This window comes from Erythrolamprus reginae, chromosome 11 (assembly GCF_031021105.1).
Source record: "Erythrolamprus reginae isolate rEryReg1 chromosome 11, rEryReg1.hap1, whole genome shotgun sequence".
NCBI classification, from domain to species: Eukaryota; Metazoa; Chordata; class Lepidosauria; order Squamata; family Dipsadidae; genus Erythrolamprus; species Erythrolamprus reginae.
This window is the reverse complement of record NC_091960.1, coordinates 5,472,838-5,498,935: the sequence shown is the minus strand read 5'-3', so window position 1 is coordinate 5,498,935 and position 26,098 is coordinate 5,472,838. Positions and strand designations below refer to the sequence as shown.

General features: G+C 43.1%; 2 protein-coding genes across 4 annotated transcripts in view; both read left to right on the top strand.

Annotated features, from left to right (window-relative positions):
- Nucleotides 1–3,536: 3,536 nt before the first annotated feature.
- Nucleotides 3,537–9,695, top strand: ZNF574 (zinc finger protein 574). The gene is made up of 3 exons (XM_070764061.1): nucleotides 3,537–3,589; nucleotides 4,657–4,779; nucleotides 6,306–9,695. Exon 3 carries the CDS (start codon nucleotides 6,329–6,331, stop codon nucleotides 9,017–9,019), a length of 2,691 nt encoding a protein of 896 aa, XP_070620162.1. The 5' UTR covers nucleotides 3,537–3,589; nucleotides 4,657–4,779; nucleotides 6,306–6,328; the 3' UTR covers nucleotides 9,020–9,695.
- Nucleotides 3,546–26,098, top strand: part of GRIK5 (glutamate ionotropic receptor kainate type subunit 5) — a 107,292-nt gene continuing 84,739 nt past the window's right edge. The window contains exons 1-2 of one of the 3 annotated variants that reach the window (XM_070764058.1): nucleotides 3,546–3,589; nucleotides 4,657–4,779. The gene's annotated coding sequence lies outside the window, so the exon portion shown is untranslated. Of the gene's footprint in view, nucleotides 3,590–4,656; nucleotides 4,780–15,313; nucleotides 15,443–26,098 lie in introns of those variants that run through there. The other 2 variants (XM_070764060.1, XM_070764059.1) reach the window with 2 other exon arrangements.

Genomic DNA, 26,098 nt, shown 5'->3' with positions numbered 1-26,098 from the left:
CAGTTCTCACCAATAGAGGATTAACGGGTTGTGCTGTGTTATCAGGAGGACAAGGCGCTAGAGAAGCTGGTGAGGACTGTGGTAAACAAGCCTCCTTACCTGTTCAGCCAACAAAGTTTAAGCCCGGTGTAACATAGCAGCTGCGTATGTTGCTTTTAGTGTTTTTCTACAGGCTGCCTTGACAATGAGGTGGGAAATAGGGTGTGTGATAAGACAAATTCTCCAGTGAAACTATCTACAACCACGGGAGGAAGGCACGGGAAATTTTATTCCACCGGCTTGTGAAGCATATAATGAAAGCATCGAAATAAGGTTGCTAGGTCTGAAATTGATGTTTCCTGTGGTTTCTGAAGTACTATGCTGGCTTGCTAATGGAGATTTGTAACTGGAATGTGTGTATTTAGCAGCAGAGTCACAGTAGTGTGATGGTGTGGTAGACCACAATGTCAGGAGGACAAGTTGGAGCATGCATCATGTATACCAGGAATGGCTGAGACAGTTAACACACTGATAAGACAGTGCGTGTGTTGATTCAAATTATGTTGCACGTCACTATGTTAATACTATGTAATATTTGCAAAGTTACAAATGTCCGTCTTCACCTATAGTCACCTGATGCTCATATAGAGCTGAGGTGGTGCAGTGGTAAGGGTGCAGCACTGCAGGCTACTTCAGCTAACTGCTAGCTGTAGTTCAAATCTCACCACTGGCTCAAGGTTGACTCAGCCTTCCATTGTTCCGAGGTGAGTAAAATGAGGATCCAGATTGTTGGGGGCAATATGCTGATTCTATAAACCGCTTAGAGAGGGCTGTAAAAACTGTACAGTGATCCCTCGAGTTTCGCGATCTCAATCTTCGCGAAACGCTATATCGCGATTTTTTAAAAAAAATTAATTAAAAAAAAACCACTTCCGCGTTTGGCTTCGGGAGTCAGCTGGGAAGCGGCGCAGCTGTTTTAAAAGGTCGCAGCCGGCCTGGGGGGCTTCCCAGCACCCCCCCTAACCCCCAATCCGGGTTCGGGGGGGTGCTGGGAAGTCCCCCCAGGCCGGCTGCGACCCTTTAAAACAGCCGCGCCGCTTCCCAGCTGAGTCCTGAACCAAAACGCCAAAGGCGAACTTCCGTGTTTGGCTTCAGGACAGACCTGGGAAGCGGCGCGGCTGTTTTAAAAGGTCGCAGCCGGCCTGGGGGGCTTCCCAGCACCCCCCTAACCCCCAACCCGGGTTCGGGGGGGTGCTGGGAAGCCCCCCAGGCCGGCTGCGACCCTTTAAAACAGCCGCGCCGCTTCCCAGCTGAGTCCTGAAGCCAAACGCCAAAGGCAAACTTCCGCGTTTGGCTTCAGGAGTCAGCTGGGAAGCGGCGCGGCTGTTTTAAAAGGTCGCAGCCGGCCTGGGGGGGCTTCCCAGCACCCCCCCCCCGAACCCCCAACCTGGGTCTTCCCGGCCGCCCACGCAAAGGGGAAACCCCGGCTCCTCACTGATGCCCACTGCTCGCCCGCCCGCCAGCAAGAGGGGGAAGACCCAGGGAAGGTTCCTTCGGCCGCCCAGCAGCTGATCTGCTCGGTAGCGCAGCAGCAGCGAGGAGCCGAATCGGGGTTTCCCCTTTGCGTGGGTGGTGGGGAACGCAAACTCCACCATCTACGCATGCGCGGCTATAGATAAAAAGGGCGCGCATGCGCAGATGGTGTTTTTACTTCCGCAACCCTACATCGCGAAAAATCGATTATCGCGAGGGGTCTTGGAACGGAACCCTCGCGATAATAGAGGGATCACTGTATATAAGTTTGAATGCTATTGCTATATCTTTAATATTTATACAGAAGTGAGAATATTTTTTTAAAAATGTCAATAACAAAAAATTGACTATTCCTACTCAAGAAAGAACAAAAATATATATGGATGGATTGGATCAAAAGAAAGAAGATGTTGATAGCTAAGCTGCGGTTTCAATAAGACTCAGTGGAAGATTTCTCGCCGACTCAATTGGAAATATTGGGGTCAAAAAGGTGAGAATGGTGGCCATGATAGTGCAGCCAAATCCCCAAACTATCAAGAGGTAGGGGAATGAATCTAGTGTCTAGCTGTCCAGAATTATTTTGAAACAAGATGGGTGGCAAATAAAATTAAGAAATACAGTATATTAATTTATCCTAGCTCAGTGTTTCCCAACCTTGGCAACTTGAAGATATTTGGACTTCAACTCCCAGAATTCCCCAGCCAGCGAATGCTGGCTGGGGAATTCTGGGAGTTGAAGTCCAGATATCTTCAAGTTGCCAAGGTTGGGAAACACTGTCCTAGCTGACTGGCAAGAAACAACTGCTAAGTACTGTATCTCTTTCTCTGCCTTAGAAGATCTGCAATTAATAGGACAACCTCATGAGGTTTCTTCATGAAGTCAGTTCTTCAGATCCCCTTTTCCTTCTCTAAATAGTCCCTTTGCTCCCTTTTCCTTCCATCTTATTTTTTGGGGAGCTTTCTTTCTCCCTTTGTCTTCTCTTTCATCCATCATTTTTCTTTCCTCTTTTGGTTGCTTCAGCATCTTTCTCATGATGCCTATCAAGAAGACCTCAGATGGGTGATTGGACAACAATAGGGAAAGCAATCTCTCTTCCTTTCCTTCTGCCTCTTCCTCCAAATTCAGAGGTGTACATCTTCCCAAGGACCCTCTTAACAGAATTGATCTTCCTTTTCTTCCAAGTTTGCAGCTGGAGAATATAAGGCAGAAACATCTGCCCAAAGGTCTTCTTTATCAAATTTATCTTATTTCTTCCAAATCAGTGTTTCCCAAGCTTGGCAACTTGTAGACTTCAACTCCCAGAATTCCCCAAGTAGCACAGCACAGATGTAAGGGTCCATTCATAATTCAAGATCTGTTTAACTTGTGCCTATTTTATTCTTGTATTTTATATTTTATGTCACGTAGTAGTCCCTATGTTGTGATGCTTTTGAGATGAATAAACAAATTCGAAATTCATAATAAAACATTATTGTTTGAAGCGTGAAGGCATCAGAGGTCTAGGGAGAAATTCTGAGGAGATAAATTTCCTGAATGAAAATAAATAAAATATAGATGTGTATGTATGTAACATATTTTTGCTGATAATGAAAATGAAGTACATTTGGGTATACCAGGGTGATTCGACAGAGAAAAAAACTATGTACTGTATATCAGTTCCTCCTATCGCTGAGGCAGCCATTAGCCCCTTCACACTCTCCCAGCACTTTGGTTCGGTCCAACTGCCACTCTCGTTCCCCCTTTTTACGCCCTCCCCCCCGTCTGCTTACGTTGGTACAGCCCAGCCGGCCGGTTCCCTCGCTTTTCCTTTCCGCCCCACCCCCTTTCTCAAGGGGAAAGGGAACCGCCCGGCTCCAGCCTCGCCGCAACGTCATTGTGACGTCGCCCTATGCGAATCCCGACGGCTTCGGGCAAGGGCTCGCGCGCCGCGCACCAAGGGGTCCGACGATTGGCCGCCGCTTGAGCAAGCCGCCTCCGGATTGGCTGTGCCCCGTCATCCAATAGAGAGACGGTTTGCTCGGCCAGGAGGGTGAGAGAGAAGGTTGGGCTGTGGGGGACAGAAGGGAGGAAAAAAAAGGTGAGGGGAGGGGGACTGGCGGAGAGCGCCCCTAGTGCAGGGGGGAGCTAAAGGGGGAGGGCGACACGAGGGAGAATGCAGCCTTCCCCACCCTTATGGGGGGGAGCGGAGAGCGGAGGAGTAGACGGGCCGCCACCCCCCCCCTCCCGCCGGAGTGGGGGAGGGGAGCCCGGAGCGCGCAATGTGAGAGGATGTGAGAGATGAAAGGGGGAGGGGGAGGAGTTGTCCCCTCAGAAATTGCAATGCTGTGGGAGGGGGCCCCTCTTGGCGCATGGGAGGGGCTGACCTCCGTGGGGGGGTGTATTGGGGGGGGGGCTACAGGCCTCAGGACGGGGGTGCTATTGGGGTAGAAGGTGCTGCATCTGAGGAGGTGGTTTCCCACCTCTGAAATTGCCCTGCCAGAAATGAGGGGAGCCTCCATTGTATGGAATCGGGGTGGGGCGAGGGGGGTGGGTTCTTCATTGCAGAGGAAGCAAGAAGGTTTGTCTGGAAAAGTGAGGTATGAAAAAGTTGGGGGGCAAAGGGGAAGCCCGAGATAGGACGTAATGAATTCCATCTATATTAGTCTTCAGGACAGAAGGGAAAGGGGGGACATGATCGAAACATTTAAATATGTTAAAGGGTTAAATAAGGTTCATGAGGGAAGTGCTTTTAATAGGAAAGTGAACCCAAGAACAAGGGGGCACAATCTGAAGTTAGTTGGGGGAAAGATCAAAAGCAACGTGAGAAAATATTACTTTACTGAAAGAGTAGTAGATGCTTGGAACAAACTTCCAGCAGTGATTAGTCAATCCACAATAACTGAATTTAAACATGCCTGGAATAAACATCTATCCATCCTAAGATAAAATACAGGAAATAGTATAAGGGCAGACTAGATGGACCATGAGCCCCTTTTCTGCTGTCAATCTCCTATGTTTCTATGACTTCTGCTTCATCCTGTAACTTAAAAATTAAATGTTTGGAGGAGGAAGGAGACCCCTTCCTTCTTAAAGGGTGGGTGGGTCACAAACTGGGACCTGAGGGGAATGAAATGATCTGCAACTTCTCTGCTCTCTTCTTTGTAGTCTTTTTAAACTCCCAAATTTTCAGAAAGGATCTTCTGCTCCGAAAACCCCTTGCATGTTGCTGACGGAGGCCAGACTGGATGAGTTTCTAAGGCCTAAGGTCCTTGAATTTAGGCCTGGAAGGTATGTGAGAGAGATCTAGATAAAACTATATTGGCTAGATGACCTTGGAACCTTGGGCATGCTTTCTGGGCATTGTTCTTTAAAAAGACATAGAGAGGTTGAAGTGGGGTACTAGAGAATTGCTATTAAGTTGATAAGGATCTGGAAACCAACATTAAAATAAGAATTGGATTGGTTTAGGTGGAAGAAAATGCTACATACTGTAAGGGAAGATGAGATAACACTGAACAAATATTTTAAAGGATACAATGTCAAGAAAATAAGAACAGGAGAAAGAGCAAGGGGCTGAAATTAGATTCTGGTTGAATATTAAAGATAATTTCTGTATTGTAAGAAGTGTTTAGAAAATTTACACTAGAGCAGTGGTAGGGACATCCTTGTTGGCAGCTGTCAAATGGGGACACTCACTTGCCCAAGGTGATTTAATAACTTTTTTTTCCAATTTATGATTTTCTGAGGCTAGAGAAAATAAAGGCAGAAGAGGGAAGGCAAGAACCTTGTGGTCCATTTAAATGGAGCTATTTAAAGTCATTTGATAATTTAGAAAATTCCTTTTGCAGCTTTTTGCTGCAAACTCCATGATTTTTTATCATCCTGAATAATTTTTTTATACTCCTGAAATCCGATTGGTATTCAGATTGATCTTTATTTGGTGCGATAAATATTTATTTTGCACTGTTTTACTTATTTTATGCTTCATGATGTACACTGCCCCGAGTTACTTATTGAGATGGGCGGTTGTAGAAATTAAATAAACATTGTGGGAGAATCCCAAACTAAGGAACAATATGTTTAATGATAGAGACAGTGTCTGTCTCAGTAGCTAATATAGGAGAAGGCAGACAAATTATCTGAACAGGAATCAATGTTCTCTTTTCTTAATTGCATCATTACTTTCTGAAAATCCTTGTTACAAAGAAGTGCCATCTTTAATATTTAATTTTTCATATCCTGAAGCAATAATGAATAGAAGTAAGCCTTCAAACCTAATCAGATAAACCAAACAACCTTTTCAAATAAACCAGGTGATAATTAACATTTTCTCTTTTAACCAACTTGCAGTCTGTAGTTGATTGATGAAGACTATTGTACACCCTTATTTGACAGTAATCTCCAGTGGGACAGTCCACATTGGATGGTGCTGCTTGCTCTACAACTCAAATTTCTTGCTGCAGAATTTGCCAGTGAACTTTTGACTGTTTCACGATAGGTATAATGTAGGAGACAGATGTTACTCGTTTAAAAAAAAGGATTATTAATTGAATGAGAAAGGTTTATTTTGTTGTTTAAAAAGGATAGATCCCTTTATCACAGCACTTTGCAATTCTGTCTGAAATGAACACTCCTGAGTAGCTTCCTGCCACCCATGGATTTGAAAGTGCTTTTATTACAAATGGCCCTTTTAAAAGTCTGAGGACGCTTTTAAAATAACTTAAGTGTTTGTTCTCATCAGTCAAGCAGATGTTCCAAGCACAGTCTCATCCAATCAGCTCCCTAATTTTTTCCCCCTCTCTTTCTCTTCCCAGTACACTGGGAGCCATCTTTCGTGATGGCCGAATCAGCGGAAGAAACTCTGTTGTATGTAGAGCACCGCTATGTTTGCTCAGAGTGCAACCAGCAGTTTAGTTCCTTAGAGGATGCTTTGGTGCACCAGCAGAGCCATGTGTGCTCCCAGGAGCAGCAGTATGAAGTGGTCGGTTTGGCAGAAGCCGGGTTGATGGCAGGTGGCGAGGCTGGTCTCTATCAAGCAGTGCAGGAAAGTCAGTACCAGTGTTTGGAGTGTGGACAGATTCTCATGTCTCCAAGTCAGTTGCTTGAACACCAGGAGTTGCACATGAAGATGGTTACTCATGAACCAGAACCTTTGGTCAAGCCTCTGAGTTCCAGTCAAATCCACTACGAGTGTATAGAATGCAAAGCCCTGTTTACCAGTCAGGATGTGTGGCTTGCCCACCGTCAGAGCCACCGCAAGCCACCAGAACCAGCTGCTGCTGCTGCTCCTCCTCCACCGCCGCCACCTCCTCCCGCCCCTCCTCCTCAGAGTCAGGCCCTTGTAAACCTGGAACATTCCTACCGTAAGCCAGAGGAGGGAGGGGATTCCTGCGGAACTGTGCAGTTACTGCTCTACGAGTGTGGTGAGTGTTTCCAGCTGTTCCAGTCAACCACAGACTTCCTAGAGCATCAGTCCTCACATCAAGTGATACAGCCAACCCCAGGGACACAGGTTAGGGAGTTGCCAGCTTCTTGCCCTGCAGAGCCAAAAGAGGTATTGCCGCCAAATTTAGTGGGCATACAAAACGGTGCTGTGCCGGCACAAGTCCAGAGTAGCGTCACAGCCACGGATCACAGCTATGAACTTAAAAACAACCCCGGGGAGCAGCCGCCCCGTAAAGCGAAGCAGGCCCTTAAGGAGTATTTGTGCACTGAGTGTGACCAGCTGCTTCCATCAGCCCATAAGCTGCAGCTGCACACGAGGAGTCACCGGCAGGGTGCCTTCAAATGCCCGCTTTGTAGCAAAGTGCTGCCATCTCCAGATGCTCTCGAGAAACACCGGGAGGAGCACAGTGGCGAGTCACGCTTCCTTTGCGTGGAGTGTGGCTTGGGCTTCGGCACCGAGGCGGTGCTGTTGTCCCACCGGCGCACCCATTCGCCAAACCCCCTGTACCGCTGCACCTGTGGTAAGACTTTCATCAACATGACCAAGTTTCTCTACCATCGGCGCTCCCACAGCACCAATTCAGCACAGGTCTACGAATTGCCTTCCTCCCCTCCTGAGGATCAGCCCCTCGAGGACGAGCACCCGGAAGCCTCCGAGCACCTGGAAGAAAAGCAAGAAATCATCCCTCTGGCCCTCATTTGCTCCGTGGGCAGCAGCGTCCCTTCCGTGGAGGGTGGTGCCCAGGAGAAAAAATCCATCGAGTTTCAGTGCCAGATCTGCAGCAAGGCCTTCCCGAAGCAGACCCAGTTGTCGCGCCACCAGCGCTTTGCCCACAAGATGGAGCGCCGCCACAAATGCTTGACCTGCGGCAAGATGTTCAAGAAGAAGTCCCACATGCGCAATCACCTCTTGACGCATACCGGGGAAAGGCCGTACCACTGCAAGGAGTGTGGCAAAAGCTTCAACTCCCCGGCCAATTTGCAGCGCCACCGCCTGACGCACACGGGGGAGCGCCCCTACCGCTGCGACATCTGCCAAAAGTGCTTCACGCAGTCGTCCACGCTGCAGCAACACCTCCTGGTGCACAGTCGCCACTACCCTTACAAATGCCAGGAGTGCGGCAGCGTCTTCCATCGGCCTTACCGCCTGCTCATGCACCGCTATCACCACACCGGGGAGTATCCCTACAAGTGCCAGACCTGTGGCCGTTCGTTCTTGCTTCGCCGCCTGCTGGAGGTTCACCAGCTGAGTCACACCGGCCAGCAGCCGCATCGCTGCACCTCTGGCTGTGGGGCTGCCTTTGTCACCGCTGAGCAGCTGAAGGAGCACAAATGTGGCAAGATGAGTCGTCACTTCGAATGTTCCGTGTGCGGCAAGAAAGTTGGCTCGACGATACAGCTGAGAGCCCACGAACGGCTGCACGGGGACATCCAGATCCCGGAAGGGGTCGAGGAGGAGCTGCCGGTGCTGGAACCACCCCCGCCTCGCCCCCGCCGCCCCGCCTGCCCGAAGGCCTTTGAATGCACCGACTGCAAGAAATTGTTCAGCACAGAGACGTCCCTGCAGGTCCACCGCCGTATCCATACCGGGGAGCGTCCCTACCCTTGCCCGGATTGCGGGAAGGCCTTCCGGCAGTCCACCCACCTCAAGGATCACCGGCGCCTGCACACCGGGGAGAAGCCCTTCAAATGTGACGAGTGTGGGAAGGCCTTCACGATCGCAGTGCGGCTGGCCGAGCACAAGCGCATCCACACGGGGGAACGCCCCTACCACTGCGACGCTTGCGGGAAGGCCTACCGCTCCTTCTCCAACCTCTGGAAGCACCGCAAAATGCATCAGCAGCAGCGCCTGCAGCACGAGCAGGAAGTCATGGCCGAGGCTGTTGCTGCCGCTGCTGCGGCCGCCGCAGCCGCAACGGCGACCTCCTCCGCCTCGGTGGTCTCGAGCGAACCCGTCTACGGCAACACGGTGACCATTATGGAAACCATCCCTGTGGTGGAGACCATCGAGATCTACCCAACGGATGGAGGCGTTCACTTTGAGAACATCCAGGTGGAAAATGTCCAGATTGGGGGCGTTTGAGTCAGGCTGGGGGGAGCGAAGAGGGGCAGCTGGTCTTTTGAGGTGGACTGGGAGCTGCTGCTCTTTGGCTCCCCCTTCTGGCGTTTGCCGAAACGACTCCTCCGCCTTCTCTCCGTATTTCTGCTGCTCTCTGCATTCCTGGAATGTGATTGCATCCTTTATTTTCTCACCCGTTGTGTAAACGAGCCGGGTGTCGCTTTGTGTCACCTACTCCCCCACTCAGAAAACCGTACTGATGGCTGGGCCCTCCGTGCCATTCCGTGGTCTGATGCTTCCCTTCCCTTCTGGTTGGTATTGGGCTGTTCTTCCCCTCTCAGCAGAACGAAACAATTTCTCTTCCAACTTTGGGGCAAACTTTGGCCCTAGCAATACCCATGGCAACCTACTCTACAGTTGAATCCTTTTAATGCTGTTTGTGTGTGTGTGTGTGTTGGAGGGGCGGTGTTGTTGTTGATGATGATCCCCTTCTTGCTCGGGATTGAGCTGGGTTGTAAATACCACTTGAGTCTGCTTATCGGATTCGCTCCCTGTTTGCTGTTGGTTTCCTGCTCTAAGATATCCTTCATGATCCATGATCCAAATTATTTTAATTATTTTGTTTCTTGCTAACTGGGCTCATTCCCATGGCTGTGGGAGCATTTTGTTATTTCATATTAAAATAAAATAGAAATGAAAACATTTGTGATTTTTTTTACCTCCCAATTGAGTACTCTATAGTTGTTGTTTTTTTTCTGGTTTGGGAAAGAAACAATCCTAATGTGAGTGAAATGCGATAATAAAGAACGAATAAGGTTGACTATAAAAAGAAACTACCTACCTTTGAGTTAATTTGGTAATTATCCATGTTAACTGATCACCGAAATTTTTCCAGACATATATATATATATATATATATCTGATTAGTTACTTGATGAAAAATGCTTCATTAAATAGAAAAGTGTGCCTGATTAACTTGATTATTTTAAATACACAGCATTTTAAAAAGCACATCCCTCCTCTTTACTCTTGAAAGATAGTGCCTGTCACAACATTTATTTAAACAGGAGGAAATTCTTGGATGAGATTAAGCAAATAAAAAGTTTCCAGCTGCAGAAATTTCATTCAGCCCTAAACATGGTTTCCTTAAAAGGGTAAAACAATAAAAAACTATCATTTAACTTTGGGAAAGAAATAATAGATTCAATATTACCTTTTCAGAGTTTAAAATATGCCCTTTTCCTGGTATAATGGGCTCAAATGTTTATTAGCTAGCCAGAAAGACTTGGCTTTAACAGAAGGTAAAGGATATGTCAAGTTAAATGATGGCGAACCTATGGCACAGGTGCCACAGGTGGCATGCGGAGCCATATCTGCTGCCACGCGAGCTGTTGCCCTAGCTCAGCTCCAATGTGCATATGTGTGCTAGCCAGCTGATTTTGGGCTTGCGCAGAGCCTCTGGGAGGGCGTTTTTGGCTTCCAGAGAACCTCCAGGGGGATGGGGAAAGGCGTTTTTACCCTCTCCTGGCTCTAGGGAAGCCTTTGGAGCCTGGGGAGGGTGAAACACAAGCCTATTGGGCCCATCAGAAGTTAAGAAACAGGCCGTTTCCTGCCTCCAGAGGGCCCCCGGGTGGTGGGGGAAGCTGTTTTCGCCCTCCCCAGGCATTGAATTATGAGTGTGGGCACTCGCGTATGTGCGATAGCACACGTCCACACTCTTGGCACCCGAGGGGAAAAAAGGTTCGCCATCACTGGTCTAATTATTGTGAAGGTGGGTTTTTTTAAAGACGAGGGGAAAAATTATTATTATTATTATTTATTAGCTTTGTATGCCGCCCCTCTCCGCAGACTCGGGGCGGCTCACAACAGTGACAAAAACAATATACTGTATATCGACAAATCTAATAATTAAAATCCAAGATAACAATTACACATTTAAAAATCTAATTGCTGTTGTGGATGTACTTTGAAGGGGAGGAGGGCAGTTTGGCATAACGTCCACTAGGTGGGTCTGTAGACCAGAATTCTCCTTGAATTTTACTAAGAAATGGTTTGGCCCAGCAATCTGCTTCCAATATTGGTCAGCCAAATGGCCCAGAGGAGATCAAAAGCAGGACGGGCATTGCCTGGTATCTTTTCCCAACGGCACAAACTTTGAATAATAATAATAATAATAATTGGATTTGTATGCTGCCCCTCTCCGAAGACTCGAAGATTGCTATGTGGGAATGTCATTTGAAATATAATTACCATTCATGCTATTTATTTTCCCACTGAAAATTCCAACACCAATATTGAATTCTGGGAGTCCACAAGTCTTAAAGTGGCCAGGTTTGAAGACCTGCCATAGCCAGTGTTCCCTCTAATTTTTTTTTGGGGGGGTGGGTGGAAAAGTATAGTGTCTGAGCGGCAGTCCCTTCAGGACTGGGCGGCACAGAAATAATAAACAAACAAACGAAAAACCCACCCTGTTTTGCCTCAGAGAATTTCAAAATAAAATACTGTCCTGTGTGTCTATAACAGTGAGCTCATAATAGGGCAACTCTATCAATATCAAAATGCCACTTAAATAGTTGAGCTAGTTTCAAACTAGATTTTGATTTTCTTTCTCTCTTCCTTACTCCCATTCTTTTTCTTTCTCTTTTCCTTCCTCTCTTTTTTCTATCTGTTTATCTCTTCCCCTCTCTCTCCTTCCCTCTCACTCTTTCCCTCTCGGCTTCTGGGCAGGTTTGGAAAACTGAGTTGATGATGACTTTTAAGTGAGCGATTGCTCACTGCTCAGCTTAGAGGGAACTATGGCCATAGCCATTCCTAAAGAAAACTTAAATATAGGAGCCCTGATTGAAATGGATCACAGAGACAAAGTTTAAATTAGAAATGCCCAGTCATACTTCTAAGTAAGACGAAATGGATCCTGAGAGGCTAAATAAAAGTTCAACAAAATGGCAATACAGCCAGAAACCTGTTTCCTTTACAACCTAATACTTTCGGGAGAACAATTGCTCTAGGTTGCAAAACAGTTTTGGTTACTGTCAGTTAAAACCTGGCTCTGAGTTGTTTCTCCCTTTCTCCGATTTTTCCTTTCCTATTTTAGTTTTCCAAATCTTAACCATTCCTCCTGCATCTCAGTACTGGAGTAAACAAATCCCAGCTCCAATTCCTTTTAACAGAATAACAGAGTTCGAAGTGATCTTGGAGGTCTTCTTATCCAACCCCCTACTCCAGCAGGAAAACCTATACCATTTCACACAAATGCTTGTCCAATCTCTTCTTGAAAACCTGTGTTGGAGCACCTACAACGTCTGTAAGGAAGTGGTTATACTGATGAGTGGTTCTCTTTTTTCCCCCCAATATATTTTATTAATTTTCTTAAAATGGACAAAACTGACAAACATACATTTAACATAAAAATGGGGTTGTATCTTCCCCGCTTATTCTAGAAGTAAAATTTCAATACAGAAAAAGAATACAGTACATTTAAAAAATACTTAAATTCAACTTATTACTTTAAATGAAAAGAAGAAACTTGTTTTACTTTGTGTAATAAATTTTTCATACATAAACTAATTCTAACATAACTCTTAAATCATATCAATGCTAATTCTATTTAGAAAATAATTTTTATTAATTTACAAAGAAAATTATATACAAAAGGAGGAAGGTACATCTTGGTTAACAACATTATGATAACATATACTTGCGGTTATGATATGATTATTCAGTTATTTTGGTAAACAAATCCAAATCATCACCTATTGTGGTTAACATAATATATCTCTGTAGTTCGTTATCCTTTAAGTCTTTTGAATCTTCCTCCCAGCCCCCTCCCCCCACTGAACTATAATAGTTCTAAAAGGTTTAGATTATTCGTTTGGGCGGCATATGGTTGCCGCGATTTTGTTGTTGTTATATTTTTATCAATATATATTTACAGTTGAGAAGAAATCGTATTGGATTGATCAAAGTATTCGTAATAGTCCGATATGATCATTCAGAATTCTAAATTTTGCATAATCATTTCTACGCTATCCATTAATATTTTAATATTTTTGTATTTTAATATATCCACATTTTGTAATATTTCCTTATTACAAATCAATGCTAATTCTAACATAAATCTTAAATCATCACTACTAAAATAATTCTATTATTTATTTATTCATTATTTTAATATTTCTTCTTGTTTATTTATTTATTTTAATATTTTTTTATTGATTTTCATAAAATGGACAAAAATGACACACATACATATAACATAAAAGTCTTCTTGTTTATCCATGTACACACTTTGTTCCATATCTCATAATATTCTGTTTCTTCTTTGTCTCTTCTTGGTTCTCACTGTTAGGAAGTTTCTCCTTCATTTCAGATTGCTTCCGTCCTTGATTAGTTTCCATCCATTATTTGCTTGTCCTGCCTTCAAGTGTTTTGGAGCAGTGTTTCCCAACCGTGGCAACTTGAAGATATCTGGACTTCAACTCCCAGAATTCCCCAGCCAGCAAGTGCTGGCTGGGGAATTCTGGGAGTTGAAGTCCAGATATCTTCAAGTTGCCAAGGTTGGGAAACACTGTTTTGGAGAATGGGTTGACCTCCCTTTCCTCTTTGGGGCAGCTGTTCAAATATTGGAAGATTGCTATGTGGCTTGGAGTAATTCCCCCTCCCAACTTCTATCCCTATTTCCACACATAAGTGGAGTGAGTGAGTGTGAGAAGAGGGACCTCTGAATCTTGCATGGCAAGAATAGTAGAGAAAGCTTCATGCCATAGGATGGAAATCTTAACTGGTTAACCCAGGGGTAGGCAAAGTTGGCTCTTCTATGACATATGGACTTCAACTCCCAGAATTCATGAGCTACCATGATGGGCTCAGGAATTCTGGAAGTTGAAGTCCACAAGTCATAGAAGAGCCAACTTTGCCTTCTCCTGAGTTCCTCCCCAGTAGTTTGGCCAGCTAAGGAGCTGGCCATGGTACTGAGGTCACTAGACAGAAAGGCACAGCCTGGTAAACATGGATTGGATCAGATAACATTTGCCTTTGGGTTTTCACATAACAAATATTCCTTTCTCCAAGGATGGCAGAGCAATTCTTCTCGTGCTTTTATGCTTGTTTGTTTTTGGAAGATACATTTTCGGTTTTGTCACAACCTGCTTGAAAGATTCTGCTCTGGTATTTTTTCTCGTTCCTACTGTTTGCTCTCTAAGCTTATGCTTTTATACACATCCAGTTGTCTGTAAATCTTCTACTTCAGTGGAACATGTTAACAATTTTTTGGAAGGAAATGCCTTGGAGCAGAGGTTACCGAGCTTGGAAGGAAGGACTGTTCTCCGAGGTGTAGAAGCTTTTGAGTTTCTTTTTTAAGGGTTGTGCACATAATATACGCAACACGCACACTAAGGCGTGTGTGTATGCACGCCTGCTTATCTTTGAAAGGATGCTGTAGTTATACACAATCACCGAGTGCTGTACGTAATTCACAACCACACATTACATCTCATAAACGGGAAAGGGGCTTGATCTAATATAATTATTATATTATGTTACATAATAAATATAATAACATAATAAATATAATAATTATATTAGACCAAGCCCCCTTCCCCTGTTTATGAGATGTAATGTGTGGTTGTGAATGAATTGGCTGACTGATTTTAATATATACGGGATTTTAGTAGTAATTTTTAATTAATTAGATTTGTTGTATTGTTTTTGTATCCTGTGAGCCGCCCCGAGTCTTCAGAGAAGGGCGGCATGCAAATATAATAATATGGAGCATATGCACCAAGACAAATTCCTTGTGTGTCCAATCACACTTGGCCAATAAAAATCTATCTATCTATCTATCTATCTATCTATCTATCTATCTATCTATAACAATAACAACAACAATAACAACAACAACAATAATAATAATAATAATAATAATGAACCAACAAGACATGGTTTCTCAGTGGGCCTTAGAGCAGTTCAAGTGTACGATTGTGTTTATTGCCACAGAAGGGTGAGTGAGTGGGTTTCTGAGGTCTTCATACTGTATTTGCAATGCTGTATGCTGCCTAGAATCACCCTGTGGGTGATTATTAAATAAATAAATACAGCAATAATGTGTTTGCTAATAATGAGATAGATTTTACATCTATGGAGAGGGGTGGCACACAAATCTAATAAATAATAATAATAGTAGTAGTAATAATAATAATAATAATAATAATAATAATAATTTCAAGAAGTCTCTCTTTGCTGGATGATAGATGAGTTTGCGAAAGAAAGAAGACATGTAGTAGTCCTTGGTGGTCCATGCGCTTGGTTGTTTTTTTGCAGACGTTTCATTACCCAACAAGGCCACGTCATCAGTGCTACGCAGGCTTTAGGAACAGACCCCGAAATAAAGTTTTCCATGGATATGTTGAAGGCCTGGGGGAGAACTTTCTTTCTTTCATTTCAAGGAAGGTAAGAGCCCTTACACACTTGTTCAACCTTGCCAGTCAAAGGTTAAAGAAGTTAATTTTTTTTTTAAAAAAAGTATTCCAGAGATGCTTAGGCTGTGAAAGACTTTAGATGAAGACTGAACTTTTGTGACAAAGGTGACTTCTGGTCTGGCAAATATGTTCCATATTTGACTTTACCAAAGCTCTTACAGGCTTTGAATATGTTTTCTACTAAATACAAGACTGGACAATATAGTTCCATTTCGTCTGGGTTGTGCGTTGTCCAAAAGCGAAATTACATTGAAAATTAAAGATCCTTCATTCCAATAGCGATTAAATTGGTTTTTAAATAGGTTTCCCTCCCTACTTATATTTAGAATGAAATTTCCCTTTCATTTAGCTCATTTTCTTTAAAAAAAAATCTTTTTGTTTAAAAGATCTGTTTGTTCTCTGAGGGTTTTTGCATTTTTCTTTTTTCTTCATACATTTTTCCTGCATTAGATTTCTTTTTGACTGTGTGTATATTAATTACACTGGCACACAGGCAGTACATGATGTTTTCCTTTTGATCACATAATTGAGAACATGAGAGGAATGGGTCCTTAGATGTTCGGTCCACCTGTGATTTATAAATATCCAGCTGAAGTACTCTTTATTCCTCTGAATGAGGCCGTATGCTTGGTAACTTAGAAAAAAATCTTTGAATCTAGCCGTGAAGAGGCTTTGGAGGAGATCCAATTCAGTGGTTTTCAATCTAGGCAACTTGAACATGGGTGGACTTCAACTCCCAGAATCCCCCAGCAAGCAATGGCATTTATGATTGGAGTACAGTAGTCCTTCGCTATACCGCGCTTCACCTACTGTGGCTTCACTTCATCGCGGGTTTCTGAGGAAGTCGATCGGCAGATTTAAACAGCCTGCCGAACTCGATCGGCAGGTTTAAAAAAAAAAAAATCTAAAATTGTAAATACTGTATTCAAATACTGTATCTAAAATAAATACAGTGTGGGAAGGGTTTATAAACACTTAAAACAATGAAAACTTACCAAACAATTACAATATAAATACTTAAATAAGTACTATCAGTCGATAAATTCCCCATCGCGGATTTCACCTATCGCGGCCAGGTCTGGAACGTAACACCAGCAATAGGTGAGGGACTACTGTACTGTGTTCAGTTCTGGAGACCTCACCTACAAAAAGATATTGACAAAATTGAACGGGTCCAAAGACAGGCTACAAGAATGGTGGAAGGTCTTAAGTATAAAACGTATCAGGAAAGACTTCATGAACTCAATCTGTATAGTCTGGAGGACAGAAGGAAGAGGGGGGACATGATCGAAATATTTAAATATGTTAAAGAGTTAAATAAGGTCCAGGAGGGAAGTGTTTTTCATAGGAAAGTGAACACAAGAACAAGGGGACACAATCTGAAGTTAGTTGGGGGAAAGATCAAAAGCAACATGAGAAAATATTATTTTGCTAAAAGAGTAGTAGATCCTTGGAACAAACTTCCAGCAGACGTGGTTGATAAATCCACAGTAACTGAATTTAAACATGCCTGGGATAAACATATATCCATTGTAAGATAAAATACAGGAAATAGTATAAGGGCAGACTAGATGGACCATGAGGTCTTTTTCTGCCGTCAGTCTTCTATGTTTCTATGACTCTCTTTCACACAAATCAACAGTTCCTTTTTCCATTGCCATTGTAACTTCAGACGGTCGCTAAATGAATGAATGTAAATCGAGGACTATATTATAAAACAAAAAGGCACATTTCTATGACAAGTGAATTTTTTTTTAAAAAAGTTTTTATTAAAACAGTTTAAAAACAACAATACAAACCACACATTCAAAACTAACATGACATAAACATAACAACACCATATACTATAAAAGATTCATTTTACAGCGTACCGTATCGATTTACCTACTATGTTTTTACATCTTCTATTCTTTAACTTAAATGTAATCATATATTTGCTAAGTCCTACATATAATTTCTTCATAATATCTAGCATCTCGCCTAACTATATCCACCTATCACTTTGTTTTCATGCGTCTATATACATAAGACAAATAAGACATATACCAAGACAAACTCCTTGTGTGTCCAATCGCACTTGGCCAATAAAAATGCTATTCTATTCTATTCTATTCTATTCTATTCTATAAATATAGATGTCCATAGCTGTTTTGATTTTGTTTATTGTCATGTCGTTATTAAATTAAATTACTTCTCTCCTGGATTATTTCCCATCCATTATTTTTTGTCCTGCCTTCAAGTGCTTTGGAAAATAAGTTGCACTCCTTTGTGACAGGCCCTCAAAGTAGAAGTCTAGATTTTCTAGTCCAATGACCTACTCAAGCAGGAGAACTTACCATTTCAGGTAAGTGGCTATCCAGCCTCTTCTTAAAGACCTCCCAAGGATGAAGCACCCACAACCTCTGAAGGCAACTTCTGTTCCAGCAGTTAATTGTTCTCACTCTTAGGAAGTTTCTCCTTAATTCCAAGTTAATTAGTTTCCATCCATTTTTTCTGGTCCTGCTCTGTGGTGTTTCTTCTTTGTGGCAAGCCCTCAAATATTGAAAAACTGCTATCATTTATTTATTAATTTATTTATTGGATTTGTATGCCGCCCCTCTCCGGAGACTCGGGGCGGCTAACAGCAATAATAAGACAGCATATAATAATAATCCAATACTAAAAACAATTAAAAACCCATTATAATAAAAACCAAACAGACATACCATGCATAAAATTGTAAAGGCCTAGGGGGAAAGGGTATCTCAATTCCCCCATGCCTGGCGGCAGAGTTGGGTTTTAAGTAGCTTACGAAAGGCAAGGAGGGTGGGGGCAATTCTAATCTCTGGGGGGAGTTGGTTCCACAGGGCCGGGGCCGCCACAGAGAAGGCTCTTCTCCTGGGTCCCGCCAAGCGGCATTGTTTAGTTGACGGGACCCGGAGAAGACCCACTCTGTGGGACCTAACTGGTCGCTGGGATTCGTGCACCAGAAGGCGGTCCTGGAGATAATCTGGTCCGATGCCATGAAGGGCTTTATAGGTCATAACCAACACTTTGAATTGTGACCGGAAACTGATCGGCAACCAATGCAGACTGCGGAGTGTTGGAGTAACATGGGCATATTTTGCAAAGCCCATGATTGCTGTCGCAGCTGCATTCTGCACGATCTGAAGTTTCCGAACACTCTTCAAAGGTAGCCCCATGTATAGAGCGTTAGAGTAGTCGAGCCTCGAGGTGATGAGGCCATGAGTGACTGTGAGCAGTGACTCCCGGTCCAAATCATGTCTCCTCTAGTCCCTTTCTCTAGACTTGCCATATCCTGCAATTGTTAGTCTTTAGTCATCTTAGTTCTTTGCACTTTTTCCAAATATTGCCCATTGGGTGAAAATATGCAAACATTTTTAATTTGCAGATATTCCAAACATGCAGATATTCCAAATATGCAAATATTCCAAATATGCAGATATTCCAAATATCCCAAATACGCAAATATTCCAAATATGCAAATAGAGGAGGCTGGAAAGACAGGGGGGGAAAAGTTTGCAAAGGGAGAGGCAGAGGGGATGCCCAAAAGGAGAGGCGGGAAAAATGGTGTGTCGGTCGAAGCCTTGTAGCCTTACTTCCTCCTCTTGCCATCGCAAAAGCAAATCAGGAGATGGCAGGGATAAAATACGACTGTTCGGAGCACGATGACTTTGGGTTTCTCTATAATTCAGCATTAATAGCTGTTGAAAGACTTACAGTCAAGTGATAGCTCTGGTTTTTTAATGCGGTATCCCCAGGTGGCGTCTGCTCGCACATGTCAGAGATGTTGTACGACATGGATTTCAACCTTTCTGCAACTGGCTTTAATTACCCAGATCAATGAAAAGCAGAATTCTAATATGACGCGCTCTTTCCTCCCCCCTTTTTTCTTTTGCAAGCAAGCCGACTGTCCTGCTATTCCTTCTGTTTAGGGCAAGAATAGGCCTGGGTGGTAGCTATGCTGGGTGGCATTTGTAGAGGGATGGGATAGGGGGGTTGCAATAGGAAAATTGAGGATGGAAAATTGGTAGGGCCATGCCTAGACCGGGATGTCTCTGCTAACGGATAATCATTTAAATATGAGCCAGCAGTGTACAACTGCTGCCATAAAAGCCAACACAGTTCTTGGCTGCATAAACAGGGGGATAGAATCAAGATCACATAAATCTCCTGGAAGGAAACAGAGCCGGAAAAGGCGGGGAGAAGCCTCCGTGGGGCCTCTCTAGGAATCTCTTGGGAGGAAACAGAGCCGGAAAAGGCAGGGAGAAGCCTCCATGGGGCCTCTCTAGGAATCTCTTGGGAGGAAACAGAGCCGGAAAAGGCGGGGAGAAGCCTCCGTGGGGCCTCTCTAGGAATCTCTTGGGAGGAAACAGAGCCGGAAAAGGCAGGGAGAAGCCTCCATGGGGCCTCTCTAGGAATCTCTTGGGAGGAAACAGAGCCGGAAAAGGCAGGGAGAAGCCTCCATGGGGCCTCTCTAGGAATCTCCAGGGAGGAAACAGGGCCTCCACCCTCCCTGTGGTTTCCCCAATCACATGCCTTATTTGCATTTACATTGATTCCTATGGGGAAAATTTCTTCTTCTTACAAACCTTTCTGCTTAACAACCTGGTCACGGAACGAATTAAGTTTGTAAGTAGAGGTACCACTGTATGTCTAAAGGCATTATACCGACTAAGGCTGATGATTTTTTTTTTAAAAAAAAACACCTCCCCAGCCTTCTGTCTTTGCACCACCTATTAAAATTAATGATGCTAATGAAATGGCACAGGTTAACTGCACCGGCTGTAAACCACTTGATGGTAAATACTTATAGATTTTAATCAGGATGGCTACTACCGTTCTTGCCTCTACCGTGGAAGGATGCCGTTTTGCACTCTAGGAAAATGATTTAAAGGTTTAAAAAGTAAACCTCTTTCCCTGTTGGACCACACAGTTGGTCAGAAGGACTATATAGACCCCAGAATTTAATTAGATGTGAAACTCTTGGGAAGATACAGAGAGTTTGTTAAATGAAACATGTTCACGCTGCAACCCTAGGTGACACCATTTTCCTTCCTTCCACTTAGCCATTGTTAGCCGGGTCCCGTCAACAAAATAATGTTGTTTGGCGGGGCCCAGGGGAAAAGCCTTCTCTGTGGCGGCCCCGGCCCTCTGGAACCAACTCCCCCCGGAGATTAGAATTGCCCCCACCCTCCTTGCCTTTCGTAAGCTCCTTAAAACCCACCTCTGCCGTCAGGCATGGGGGAACTGAGATATTCTTTCCCCCTAGGCTTTTACAATTCATGTATGGTATGTTTGTTTGTATGGATGTTTGGTTTTTTAGTTGTTTTAGTATTGGATTTATATGATGTTTTTTTATTACTGTTGTTAGCCGCCCCGAGTCTACGGAGAGAGGCGGCATACAAATCCAATCAATCAATCAATCAATAAATAAATAAATAAATAAATAAATAGCCTTATTTAGGACCAAATATTCATGGCCACACATAGTATTTAAATATACACTGCTCAAAAAAATAAAGGGAACACTCAAAGAACTTACCCTAGATCTGAATGAATGAAATAGTCTCATGCGATATTTTATTCTGTACAAAGTTGAATGTGCACAACATCATGTGAAATTGACTGTCAATCAGTGTTGCTTCCTAAGTGGACAGTTTGATTTCACAGAAGTTTGATTTACTTGGATTTATATTGTGTTGTTTAAGTGTCCCCTTTATTTATTTATTTTTGAGCAGTATATGTACATTAGGCAGCCAGCACCATTCGACTGGTTTTATTCAGTGAAATTTTATTACCACATTGTGGGCGTGGCTTATCTTGTGGGTGCGGCTTGCTGGCCATTTGACCAGATGGGAGTGGCTTGACAATCATGTGACTGGGGGGGGGGCTTAAAGGTCATGTGACTGGCTTAAAGGTGGCCAATTTCATGTCACTCACATCAAGGGTTTGGGTTAGGGTGCCCGTCCTCTCCTCGCCTCAAAGAAATACAGTTTCCCTATCTATTTACTATTCCCGAACATCCAAATATACTATTTAATTCTATGTATATATGCCATATGTGTGCATATATATTACACACAGGCACATTTCTACTTAAGAACCTGGTCATGGAACGAATTAAGTTCGTAAGTAGAGTTACCACTGTATTTAATAACTTACAATAAGTGCAATTAAATCATTGCATGTCTTAACTCTTCTACTCTAGTAGCCTTATAATTCCATCACAAAAATACAGCAAACTGGCAGGGTTTTGGTTTTTTTACTCCTCTGCAATCATCTACCAATAATAAAACTGTTTTTTCTCTATGGTCGGTCTAAACTACACTACAATATAGTTTTTTTGTCACTTGCTTGTCTGAAGTGTCTCTTGTCTCTAAATCTATCAGGTTGATGCTGGAATAAAAATGTCATTCCCGAACGCTCACTTTAGCTCTGGGTGTCTCAGCCACACGTTTTAAAAGTCCCAACTGGTTCGCTTAGGTTTTTTTTTCTTAGAGACACTGCTACTGGCATCAATTCCTTTTATCGTGGGGTCTTTGATGCTCTCTGATCTCGGTGGTTCAGTCTGTATAGTCTGGAGGACAGAAGGGAAAGGGGGGACATGGTCGAAACATTTAAATATGTTAAAGGGTTAAATAAGGTCCAGGAGGGAAGTGTTTTTAATAGGAAAGTGAACACAAGGACAAGGAGACACAATCTGAGGTTAGTTGGGGGAAAGATTAGAAGTAATGTGAGAAAACGTTATTTGACTGAAAGAGTAGTAGATGCTTGAAACAAACTTCCAGCAGACGTGGTCGGTAAATCCACAGGAACTGAATTTAAACATGCCTGGGATAAACATATATCCATCCTAAGATAAAATACAGAAAATAGTATAAGGGCAGACTAGATGGACTGTGAGGTCTTATGTTTCTATGTTTTTATGGTTTTCCTGCAGATGTTTCATTGCCAAACTGGGTAACGTCATCAGAACTGATTGGGTCGCTTAGCTTGGTAACGAAACGTCTGTGGGAAAACCGCCCAGTCTGGGCAGTGCCAAGCACGCCACGGTTCGACCCTAAGCGACAATTCGGCTTCATATTCAATTCATTTGTCACCTACCCTTTCAGCAACCTGGCTAATTAAATCTCGAAACCCCTGTTTTGCTAACATTTGAACTCCCCTGTTTCCTTACCTGCTCCTCTCGCAGCATACAAAAGCTTTGGACAAGAGGGTTTTCAAATTGCTTCGAGCCGTGCTATTTGTTCTATTAGTCATTTGTTTGAATAGTGCACTTGTGATGAAACATTCCATCTTCTCCACAAGGGCAGCTCTGGGGGTCCCCCCGATTTATTTATTTACGCTTTATCTCGAGGATCCTCGGCGCCAGAGCCAAAGCAATCGACCATTGAAAAAAACCCCAAAGCATAACTTTATGCAATGGAAATAGTAACATTTCTTCCACGCACCAACAAGTGTAAAGCAGACAACTCTCAAAGCCCTCCTGGACAGGCGATTTTAGCAGCCTTTGAGGGGGGAGTGGGTGGGGGGGGGCTGGAAGGCATTTTTTTATTCTATTCGATTCTATTGATTCTTTGAAGGAAGGCTATTGCAAAGAAGGGGGAAAAGGGGGGTGCCTGTTTTGGACCTTGTTTCCCTAGAATCAAGATAGTGTGAATAGAATCAAAACCATGGGAATAGAATCAAAACCATGGGAATAGAATCAAGATCATGTGAAGTGTTGATACCGCTTTAGAATGTCTTGGTAAGGCCACATTTGAAATATATAGTGTTCCCTCGATTTTCGCGGGGGATGCGTTCCGAGACCGCCCTCGAAAGTCGAATTTCCGCGAAGTAGAGATGCGGAAGTAAATACACTATTTTTGGCTATGAACAGAATCCCAAGCCTTCCCTTAACACTTTAAACCCCTAAACTGCAATTTCCCATTCCCTTAGCAACCATTTAGATTATTACTCACCATGTTTATTTATTAAAGTGTATTAAAAAAATGTTTTTTAAAGGCAGACGAAAGTTTGGCGATGACATATGACGTCATCGGGCGGGAAAAACCGTGGTATAGGGGGGGGGGGGAAACCACGAAGTATTTTTTAATTAATATTTTTGAAAAACCGTGGTATAGACGTTTCGCGAAGTTCGAACCCGCGAAAATCGAGGGAACATTGTACTGCATCCAGCTTTGATCGCCACGATGTAAAAAAGATGTTGAGACTATAAAAGGCACAAAGAAGAGCAACAAAGATGATTAGGGGATTGGAGTAACGGTGGAGGCTGCTCCTGGTTTGGACCAGTCCTTAGAATTGGTAACGCCGGTGGCAGGAAGTGGCACCAACCCACAAGCGAGTGAACCAGTAGCAAAATCATTTGCAATCCACCGCTGGATTGGAGGCTAAACCATATAAAGAACGGTTGCTGGAATTGAGTATGTCTAGTTTAATGAAAAGGATGATTGTATTGGCAGTTCTGTGTTAGCAAAAACGTCAGAAGAGAAGGATTTAGGGGTAGTGATTTCTGACAGTCTCAAAATGGGTGAGCAGTGTGGTCGGGCGGTAGGAAAAGCAAGTAGGATGCTTGGCTGCATAACTAGAGGTTATAACAAGCAGGAAGAGGGAGATTGTGATCCCGCTTTATGGAGCGCTGGTGAGACCCCATTTGGAATACTGTGTTCAGTTGTGGAGTCCTCACCTACAAAAAGATATTGACAAAATTGAAGGGGTCCAAAGACGGGCTACCAGAATGGTGGAAGGTCTTAAGCATAAAACGTATCAGGAAAGACTTCATGAACTCAATCTGTATAGTCTGGAGGACAGAAGTAAAAGGGGGGACATGATCGAAACATTTAAATATGTTAAAGGGTTAAATAAGGTCCAGGAGGGAAGTGTTTTTAATAGGAAAGTGAACACAAGAACAAGGGGACACAATCTGAAGTGAGTTGGGGGAAAGATCAAAAGCAACATGAGAAAATATTATTTTACTGAAAGAGTAGTAGATCCTTGGAACAAACTTCCAGCAGACGTGGTTGGTAAATCCACGGTCACTGAATTTAAACATGCCTGGGATAAACATATATCCATTGTAATATAAAAATACAGGAAATAGTATAAGGGCAGACTAAATGGATCATGAAGTCTTTTTCTGCCGTCAGTCTTCTATGTTTCTAGGTAGCAGTCTTCTAATATTTAAAGGGTTGCCACCAGTGATGGTCTGTTGCCCACAAGCGGGTGCTGGTGCAGTGGGGGTAGTAGGTTTATGCACTATTTATTGAATACTTAATAGTTTTTTTATTGTCCTTCCTTCTCTAGTCTCTTAGTATGATCCTTAATTACTTTTAAAATAAGAAATAATTAAATAGTATGTTTTTACACAGAAACTCTTTAATCATCTAGAACTGAACTTTTATAGCAATGAAAGAAAATTGAGCTACTTGCCTAATCTGTTATCATACTGGACCTTGTGGGTTCAGCACAAAACCTTAAAATGTTACTGTGCTCTTCAACAAATAATTCCGTCTATCGTTTGTCCTTTTTGTGGCTATTCAAAAAATGGGACTTAATCAGCTGAAAAAGAGTCCAAATACCTATTTGAAAACTTATCTTGGTCGGTAAGCCACTCCCAGCCAGTCACATGACCTTTAAGCCACCCCCCGGTCACATGGCCATCAAGCCACACCCACAAAAAGCCACACCCACAGTGTGGCAGTAAAATTTTGGCAGCCCATCACTGGTTGCCACAAAGAGGGAGTCAAGCTATTCTCCAAAGCACCTGAAGGCAGAATGAGAAGCAATGGATGGAAACTAATCAAGGAGAGAAGCAACCTAGAACTAAGGAGGAATTTCCTGACAGGACAATTAATCAGTGGAATGGGCTTGCCTCCATGAGTGCTTCTTCATTGGTGGCTTTTAAGAAGAGGCTGGGCAACCATTTGTCTGAAATGGTATGTCGTCTGGCGGGGCCTTAGGGAAAGAGCCTTCGCTGTGGCGGCCCCGGCCCTCTGGAACTATGTACCGCCCCCTCCCTCCTGGTCTTTTGTAAAGCCCTGAAGACCGACCTCTGCTGGCGGATATGGGGGCTGTGAGCATTGAGATTGTCTCCAGCCAATGTTGTGAATTATTGGAATTGGATGAATGTGGATGACTGGACGTGGGGTTTTTAGAATTTTTTTATTCATTTTGTATATTTCTTTTTTTAAAAAAAATAATTATATTTCTTTGCATATATTGTCTGCATTTACAATGTTGTACGCTGCCCTGAGTCGTTATCATAATCATTAAGTGTTGTACCACATGATTCTTGACAAATCTATACAGTATTTTCTTTTATGTACACTGAGAGCATCTGCACCAAAGAAAAATTCCTTGTGTGTCCAATCACACTTGGCCAATAAAATTCTATTCTATTCTATTTTATTCTACTCTAATTCTATTCTATTCTACTCTACTCTATTCTAATTCTATTCTATTCTTACTCTATTCTATTCTATTGTACTCTATTCTAATTATATTCTACTCTGTTCTAATTCTATTCTATTCTACTCTATTCTAATTCTATTCTGTTCTATTCTATTCTATTCTAATTCTATTCTATTCTACTCTAATTCTATTCTACTCTATTCTAATTCTACTG